Source organism: Lepidothrix coronata, unplaced genomic scaffold (genome assembly GCF_001604755.1).
Source record: "Lepidothrix coronata isolate B3197 unplaced genomic scaffold, Lepidothrix_coronata-1.0 Scaffold44, whole genome shotgun sequence".
Lineage (NCBI taxonomy): Eukaryota > Metazoa > Chordata > Aves > Passeriformes > Pipridae > Lepidothrix > Lepidothrix coronata.
The window spans coordinates 5132146-5141570 of NW_016690224.1; the positions used below are offsets into that span (position 1 = coordinate 5132146).

General features: G+C 43.7%; 1 protein-coding gene across 2 annotated transcripts in view; it reads left to right on the forward strand.

Moving 5' to 3' along the window:
- SPPL3 (signal peptide peptidase like 3) overlaps window positions 1-9188 on the forward strand; it is a 54958-nt gene extending 45770 nt beyond the window's left edge. For both annotated transcript variants that reach the window (XM_017814205.1, XM_017814206.1), the window contains exons 7-11: window positions 3632-3738; window positions 4716-4879; window positions 5866-6065; window positions 7113-7222; window positions 7913-9188. In XM_017814205.1, the coding sequence (XP_017669694.1) occupies window positions 3632-3738; window positions 4716-4879; window positions 5866-6065; window positions 7113-7222; window positions 7913-7984 (653 nt within the window). In that variant the 3' untranslated portion in view covers window positions 7985-9188. The remainder of the gene's footprint in view (window positions 1-3631; window positions 3739-4715; window positions 4880-5865; window positions 6066-7112; window positions 7223-7912) is intronic.
- Window positions 9189-9425: the final 237 nt, after the last annotated feature.

Genomic DNA, 9425 nt, shown 5'->3' on the forward strand with positions numbered 1-9425 from the left:
GAGTGCTTCAGTCTGACATCGTGGGCTTCGAGGTAATTCATCTGCAGAGCTCTGAGCTGCTGGTGCAGTGATTCCTGGCTTTTATTTCTCTTGGAGGTTGATTATGATTTACTGAATTGTGTTGCTGCTGTCTCGCTTTGAAGTATTTTATGTAATTTGTATGAAGGCAGCTTGAACTATATAGGTGATCCTCCTGTCATTTGTTCAAATCCAATTAAATCAGTGTTTGCCAGTGACATTGAACAGGGAACAGCATTTATTGACCTTTGTCAGGGAAACAGAGTCTGCAGCTTTACTCCTTGGGCTGTGGGATCCTGTCACCTCTGCCTTTACCTCTGCTCTGCTGTGACCCAGTAATGCAGACCCCAGTGACTCCTGTCCCTGTGGGCAGTCAGCACACGTATCCAAGTGCAGCACTCCTGTCCCTAAGGCAGTGCCTGCAGCTGCTGGGTGTGCAGGGCCCGGGGAGGATCCTCTGTTTGGCAGAGAATGGACCAGATGTTGTGACCATGCCCGGGAGGAGCGGGGCGGGTGTTCCTCCTGAGTTCTGGCTGTGTGGCTCCTGGCTGTGCAGTTGGTTCTCCCTGTGTGAGAGACCTTTCTGCTGGAGAGCTGAGGAAAGCACAGGAGAAATACTCCATGGTGATTTCCTGTCCTCACAAAATCAAGGTGTGGTGGTTCCTGCCGGAACAGCCTTCACTGCCCAAATCCCACCGTGCCCCCGCCGGCACGGCCGTCGGTCGAATGGCTTCTGGGGCAGGGATGTGTTACAGGGTGGAGTGAGCAGAGGTTGTCTTGGAGGTTGTTCTGGCATGTGATGATGCACATTTGTAGGTCTTGAAATGCTCGTTTCTCAGAGCAGATTGTTTGATGACAGAATCCCCTGGTAAAGCCTGGGTAAAGGCTTTCCTCTATAGCGGACAGAGCTGGAGATGCACAGTGGGAATGCTGTAGATGGATGGAATGTCTGCAGTTACAGAGTGAACTGCACAGGCACAGATATCCCGGGAACTGCTGCGTCAATGGACAGATCCACAGCCTGTGTTCTTATTCGCTCCCTTTAAAATACACTCTAGTCAGATCAGAACCTCAGTACATGTGTCTTTCAAAGGTCAGCTGTGGCCTGTGGGGGAAGTTAAATCCTCCCCAGCTCACATTGTGCTTTGTAAACCAGACCCCACACCAGCAGCATCTGGGGCTGTCATTGCTCTGGGTGCAGGAGGGCAGGGGAGCTGCCAGAGTCTAATCACATATGCAAGGATATTCTTAATCCTCAGAATATCCCTGTTCCATAAGGAGTGTGCTTGCAGGGACTCTGGATTTAATTAGTTTTGTTAATTGAATGTTAACTCTTCCAGTTAGTTCTTTCTTACTCAGCTTTCTTAAGCCAATGCCCAGCACTTCCAAACCAGGGCTGCCGTTTGTGTGGCCACTCTACCTCTTTTTCTCTTCTTTCTCTCCTCTTTGTTTCTATTTTTTTTTTTTTATGATTTGGAATATATTTCAGTGAAGATCTGCCTTATTTGTTTGTCAACACCAGCTTGGACAGGACTTTGTTTCTCTCATGATTTCTGGACTCTTCCATTGGCAAAGGGAGCTGGCCTCCATTTAGAGAAGCCCGTCGGTGGTTTGACTGCTCTTTGGCCCATATTCCTCACACTTGCTCCCAGGCATTCTTGCTTCCCTTGTTTTTTAGCCTTACCAGTATTTCCTAAAGCTGTTGCAAAACTGTGTAATTACTACAATGTGTATTTCACTGTCAGCTGAAGGATTTTTTTCCTTCTCCTTTTCTACCCAGTATTTGCCTAGTTTGATGAAAGTGCCTTATGCTTGTGTTCATTTCAGTGATAGAGAAATGGAGTGTGTGAACAATAGATAAAACTTCTCACTGGTTAAAATATTTCAACTTCTGGTTAATTATAACCTGGAAATCCTCTCCTAAATACAGGCTTGCTTGAGCTATTATTAACATTGGCTTTAGAGAAACCTCTTTGATTTAAGACAGACTGTACCCTTGTATTTGCTCTTCTGCCAGAGGAAGTCTGTAACTGAGGGCTATATTGAATTACTGAATGCAGTTCTTTTTCTTGCTGCTTTGCTGTGTCAAATTCTTTAAACCTCGGTAACTTGCTTACATTTTGTAGCTGGTTTCAGTTGTGCAGTGTGATTTAGGGTATGTTTTTATCTGAGTAATCCCACCCCTCCATTAAAACTGGCAGCTCTGACAGTGGGTGTTGTGTCAGCTCTCAGATCAGGTGGGTTTGGCAGAGGTGCTGGGATGCAGCCCCTGGCACTGCAGGCAGCCAGGATGGCAGGGGACTGGGGGCACGTTTTTCCCTTGAATCCATATGGATGTTTCCTTAGTGGTTTTTATGGAAGGACTCCCCAGCTCTCAGGTGAAATGCAAGTGTGAGATGGTTTCACAGTCCATAATTACAGTGTGAGAATCCAAAGGTTAACTTGTACATTTTGGCCAAGTCTAGCTGTCCCACTGGTGGGCATGTATGTCATGGATCAGCTTTCCCTGCAGTTCCACTTGGCCAAAATGGGATTGTAACTTCTTACAAATTCCATGTCATGTTAGACAAAGACATTTTGTTGACAAATGTCTGCATGATTGAGTGTAATCTGGTCCCAACTGAGCTCCATTATTCCTTGTAAATAGACTGATATCACAGATAAAAGCTGATTTGCTTTTTAAGGGTTTTTTTTTTCATTTTTTTTTATCGTAAGTATCTCTGTAGGGATTTACTTGTAACCAGCTGTGGAGTATCTTTGGTAGCTGAGGCTGGGCTTTAAGAAGCAGAAAATTACACAGAAGTGAAGACTGGGATTTTTGTTTTAGTTTAACATCTTGCCTTTCTACCCTGACAGAATTCCCCTGGGAACAAAATGAACATCTGAGCTGCCTCGTATCATTCAGCTCATTGATCTGGCTGAAAACTCACCCTTGGGAGAGGGGTTAGGAAAAGACCCATATTTTTTTCCCTGTCAGTAGCTAGGCTTTCACACAGGTTCTTGGGAAATCCCTGGATATCTAAATGATGATGTTTCGTGGTGTTCTTGCCCAGTCTTGCCCAAGCAGAAGGTTGGTTCGAGGGGTTTTTGTCAGACCAAGTTCTGACATGTCACATCACCGTGCTATTTCTGAATTAAGAGTCAAGGATTTTATTTATTTTGGGCATTTACTAGAAAACCTCCTAATAATGTAAAAGTAGAGGTTTATGTTTGGGGCACAAAAAATCCAAAGTTGTTTTGTTGCTTCTGTTTTTAAGTGGGTAGTCAGGGTTGTAGAGGGGAGATGGAGTCTCTGGGACACAGGACATGGAACATGTCTTTGTGGTGGGTGGTGGAAGCCAAGTGGAATGAGTGGTTGTGCCTGCAGAGGGATCTCTGCTTCCATGGGCACACATTTGCAGTTGGCTACTGAATGTATTTTGACTTTTCTTAACCTTGGTAACAAGAATTTCACTGGCTGGAAATAGCAGACCGTCATCTAGTGCATGCAGAGCTGCACAGGTGCAAACAGAGGCTTCCTCAGGGTTTTGGGGGGGAGATACTGGCTTGGGGGTGGTGGTTTTTTGTTTGTTTTGCTGTTTGTAATGAACTAATGATGTCTTGCATTTTGTAGCTCTGGCTATGGGCCTGTGTGTTGCAATGATAGCCTTTGTTCGGCTGCCGAGCCTGAAGGTTTCCTGCTTGCTGCTCTCTGGGTTACTAATTTATGATGTCTTTTGGGTAAGTGTTTGGTTTGGTTTCACTAAAGCTGTTTTTATCCTTTGGATTTGTAATAGGCCTTGGGCCAGTTTTACATCAGTTGTGCTGGTATGAAGTTGATGAAATCTGGCAAAGCCAGATCACTGCCTTCAGTGCTCCTTTCTGAGATGTTGAATTCTACAGCAGGATACAGAATTATTTCCTTGCTAATTAGTTGACAAAAGCAGAAATATGATTAGAATATTTCAACTTTCACATATTATTTAAAAAAAGAAGTTGGACCTGGAATTTTGGAAGCTGCTGAAGATCAGAACAAGCATTTCCAAGTCCACACAAAGCCGTACACAGGACAAAAATGTGCCAGCTTCTGATTAGCAGAGAAATCTGCAAAACAAGAATGCAAATTGATCTGTAGCCAGGAAGGTTGGCATAGAATCTTAGCACACTTCAACAAGAAACATGACAGAATGTACTTTGTAACAGCAAAAGGGTTTTGTTTCACCTTTGCATAACAGCAAGCGCTGATCCAGGGCAGCGCCCGCTGACAGCTCTGGCAGCCAGGCACTTTCCAGGGGGATGAGCTGTAGTGTAAGAGCCTGTTGGAGACCAGGGCTGCCTCATCCCATTTAGGAGTGAGCACTGTGCTCACCTCTTCTCTGCTCTCCAGCTTTCTCCTGTTTTTAGCATCCTGTTCCCCGCCTCTGTCATCCGGCACCACCTGTTTGTAGTCAAGACAGATCCTTTGCAAATGATCTCAAGATACTAATCAATGCCTTGATATCAGAAAGTATATTCCAGTTATTCTTGAGGATTAATAGCGTAAAAAGCTCCATCTGAGTTTTTGAAATGCTTTTGCCTTTTAACATCATATACAACATATGTGCGTGGAAAATTTGGACAATAACCTTTCTTTTCTTGAATAAGCAAAGCAAAAATAGATGCAGCTTTGAGTTGCTGTGGAATTGCAGTTTGTAATTTCTGATTTCCTTGTTCCACAGGTCTTTTTCTCTGCCTACATCTTTAACAGCAATGTTATGGTGAAAGTGGCCACACAACCAGCTGATAATCCCCTGGACGTGTTATCCCGGAAACTTCACCTGGGACCAAACGTGGGCAGGGATGTTCCCCGTCTGTCGCTGCCTGGTAAACTTGTATTCCCAAGGTAAAATCAGTGGATCTTTTACTATATTATATGAGAAACATTTTCCTTCCCTGTACTTAGTAGAACTAATTCTGTTGGAAATTATCATCTTAGTTCCCTGAATAATTGCAGGCAATTGGGAAGGATTAGAAACTGCTCTAAACAAGGGCACCTTACTGGGCAAGAGCTGTGCTGGGGGGAGATGATTCCACACCTCCCTGCTCCAGGGGTTCCTTGCTGGCTCGAGTCTGTAACCAGACACATGCAGGCAGCTCAGTGCAGCAGCAGCAGGCAGTGGGTTCTGTTGGTGTATTTACTCCTGTTTCTTTAGATGTTGGGATGCTGAAATTATAGAGATGAGAAGTTCATTGTCTGCAGTGATAAAAACAAAATTGTTCACTTTGTCAACTTTGTGATAACTCAATTTGCCTTTATTTTCTTGAAAAATACCTTGGATTTAAGATAATGGACAATTTTAGTTCTTAGTCTACCTCCCAATTGGCTCTTTTCTGGGAATCTGGCAAGACTATAGTTTTCTGTTTTGTCTGAATGAGGCCAAAGGTCTGAGAAGTCAAAAATGAGAGTACTGCCCTGTGTTAGGTCTGTGTGCACGGGGATGGAGGTGCAGTGTCTGTCAGTGTTAATCAGTCAGATAAAAGGGCCAGCTGGTCCCTCCCATCAGCTGAGAAGAGAGGGCTGAAATACTGCACTGATGGATCTGTCTCATTGAGTGAGTTAAGGGCAAAAGCAGCTTAAACACTACTGGGAGAAGGAAACTGGTGTGGAGTAACACGTCATCCCTGCCAAAATGTGTTTGTGTAAAGCTGAGCTGAGGTGGTGGAGAAATCACTTTGGAAAACTTCAGTAGCCAGCATTTAGCTCCTGCTACGTCCAAGTTTGCCAGGGAAAGAGGGGATGTGCCAAACGAAGCTCAGAACCAAAGTGGAGGAGTCTAGAGCTTGTCACTTTTTGTTTTGGGCATGAACCCAATTCCAGTTGCTCTCCAGTTCCACAGGCAGCCACTTCTCCATGCTGGGGATTGGAGATATTGTGATGCCAGGGCTCCTGCTCTGCTTTGTCCTGCGTTACGATAACTACAAAAAACAAGCCAACAGTGACTCCTGCGGTGCCCCAGGACCAGGGAACATCTCTGGGCGGATGCAGAAGGTCTCTTACTTTCACTGCACACTTATTGGCTATTTTGTAGGTGAGTAATTAGTGTAATATGGAGAGCTGCCCAGTGGGCAGATGTGGGATTATTGTAGTAGGGTTAAAAGAAGATGAAAGCAAGTGTAAAGAGGCTTTAAGAGGATGTTTGGTTATGTTCTTTTTTAATCCTCTTCTCTTTGGGTTTATTGGCATGGTCTAGGGAGAAAAACCCTTCAACAGTCTTCCTTTTAAGATTTTTTTTTGTTGCTGTATTTTATTTAGAGGATGAAACAGATTATCAGTGTGTTTTTGTTAGCACTTACTCTTTGCTTCACTATCTAGTGTCGTAGCTCATACCTGGGTTATGGTAAAAATATGGGAGTTTCCAGATTAATTATGCTGTTCAAAAGTACATACTACATCTAGGTAATTCATCTAAATAATTTCTGCATTTTTGTATTCTGCTGTTAATGATCTCTTAGTTAGATTCTATACGTTGTAGTACATACAGAAAATCATCAATAGTCACAAATGGAATGCTGGTTATAATTTGCTGTAGCCAGCCCTCTGTTCCCTAACATAAAACAGGCTTTTCCCTCAAGTCAGGACATGTGTGTGCATATCCTGACCTCCTGCAGTCCTTCTGAGGATGAAAAGGAAAGATTCATTTCCTACCCGTAGCCTTCCTCTCACCCATCATTCCCCCAGTGTTCCCTTTGGGCAAGTTTCCAGGAGAGTCATTCCTGGTGTGTGCAGCCCTTCCTCTGAGCCCCCACTGCTCAGCCTGGGGCCTCACACTGAGGGTCTCCAGAGGTGCCAGCCCTGGAGCAGCACTTCAGTGTGGTGCATTCCCCCTTCACCTTCTGTGCATTCTGTTTGAGTTCTTCTTGGGTTAGTCTTGAGATTCAAAACCAGAGCCGGTGGCCCCACACAGCCCAATATTCAAACAGAAAAATTTGTCACTGTTTGGTTTGTTTCAGTTGCAGTCAGGAAGAGCAAAGCAGAGAGAAGTGACTTTTCCCCTCCTATTTAAAATGGTGGATGAAGTGCTGAGAACATCCACATGCAACCTGGAGATATTTATAGTCCCTTTTTTCTCTTGCAGGTCTATTAACTGCAACAGTAGCTTCTCGTATTCACCGGGCAGCCCAGCCTGCCCTGCTCTATTTGGTACCATTCACTTTATTGCCGCTCCTCACCATGGCCTATTTAAAGGTAAGAGGGGATGGCACGTGGGCAGCAGGAAGCCCTGGGCCAGCTGGCAGCAGGGTCAGTGTCCTTGCAGTGGCAGCAGCTCTCAGGAGGATGATGAGTGTCCCTGAGAGCTCTGGGCCAGAGCTGAGAGACCACTGCTCATCATTTCTTACTGAGAGAGGAGTTCCTGAAATAGAAGATAATTTAGGTACATAAAGTACCAGTAATTACAAACTCACTAAATTATAAAGTATTAAATGCTGTTTTAATTAAATAAGTGAGTTTGTCCTTGTCCAGCTTGTCATGAAATACCACATGGACAAAGGCTGAGCAGCAATCAGAGAGGCAGAGCCTTGTTTGCCTGTTCCCAGTCACCTGTTCTGAACAGAAATTTTAGAGTGTAGCATTCCTGTTGAAACACACATCTGGCACTCTGCAGAGCAGAACATAGGAAAGGGCAGGATTTTCCACCTGCATCATTATTTCCTTCCCATCCAAAACCCCTTTTGGGTAGATCTGCTGCCAAAATAAGTCGTTCTGGCCTGACAGGGAAAAGATTTTTTTTTTTTTGTCTTTGTTGTAACTTGCAAAACAGGTGAAGAATAGGTTTGCTCTAAGACACGCTTGCAATTCTGTGTGCATTTAAAATCTGATTCTAAGCAGAGTTCAGAGTTTCTGAGGACACGGTCCTTGTGCTGTTTCCCTGCCCAGGGCGATCTACGTCGCATGTGGTCTGAGCCTTTCCACTCCAAGTCCAGCAGCTCCCGTTTCCTGGAAGTATGATGGAACGGACAGGAAGTGACCTGAACTTCTGCCTTGGTCCTTTTCACTTTAACTTGTGGCTTTGTTGTCTCCTAAAGCTGGACTGGCTGGTACTTGGGAAGGTACCAATGACGGGACTTGTATGAAAGGACTTTGTATTAAAGGAGGGAAAGGAACAAAAGCGAAGATCCTGGAGCTCCGCGTGACTCCGGATCTCCTGCAGATGTGGAATTGGGGACCCTTTGTGCAACTGCAGCCACTTTCCTCTTTTCCTCACTCGGATGGATTAGTACCAGACCTTTGTGAGAGAGGAAGAGACAGACTTGAAACTGAAAACGGCTTGAAGTCGTTCAAAAACTCGTGAACACTAAACACAAAAACGGTTAAGAAACTGAAGCTTCTTCAGAGAACCCTCGTGGACATTGGGACCAGTCTCCTGCGGGACTTCAGTTTTGAAAAGAACTGGGACAGAAGGTCTTCTGTCACAATATTGGGTTTTTTTGATTTATTAAATATTTCCTGTGGTGTGAGGTTACTTATTAAATCCACAGACATTGAGTGACTTCTTGCAGTATACATATAAAAATTTGTTGTAACAAGTTACATTTCCACCCAGATGTCATGTTGCAGTGAAAAAGGGCACGATTTTTATACATATATATATACACACATATAGATATATATATGAATAAATAAAAAGGAAAACCTGCTAAGATCATGCTGTGTAGCAGACAGGGGCTTGCTGTAATTTTTAGCATGTAGCACAGTTACTCTGGCTTTATGTATATGGATCTACAATGAGCTGCTGTTTTTTTCCCCCTCCTACAACAGAACCTGCAGTTAAAAACCAAGTGTAGTATTTGTACTGGTTGTACCATGGACTTTAGGGGATATTTGGTTTGATCAATGTAGCAAACTAGGGAAGAAAAAAGTTCAAACCCAGCCCTGTGTGTCTGAGGGGGGAGGAGGTGGGGGTGTCTTTTTTCTTTTTTTTTCCTCCCTTTTTTTATTTTCTTTTTTTACAAACAGCTCCCTTGCAGGTTTTTAGTAGTTCCTTCTTGACCCAGTGCATGTATTATAGCAGCAATTGTCTTTGTGCTTTCTGATCATAGTAATGTATCACTTGTAAATACATTTTTTCTATTTTCTATTTTTTTGTATTTTTTGCATTTTGTTTCATTAGTGTGCTGTATTTTTCCATGCCCCTGCCCCTTAAAGAAAACAAGAAAAAAAAAAAAGGAAAAAAGAAAAACTGTCCTTTACTGTTGTGACTGGTTGGAGTTTGTGTGTTGACTGCTTTGTACCTGTAGCTTGTTAAAATGTGGATTTTATTCTTTTTTCTTTAAACCAGCAGTTCCAGTTGTTATTTTATTGACTGAAAGGCTTTCCTGAGGTAACTAAACTTTTTTCCTTTAAAGCAGTGTGCCAAGCTGGGTGTGGGGAGCTCTTCCCAAAAGCTGGT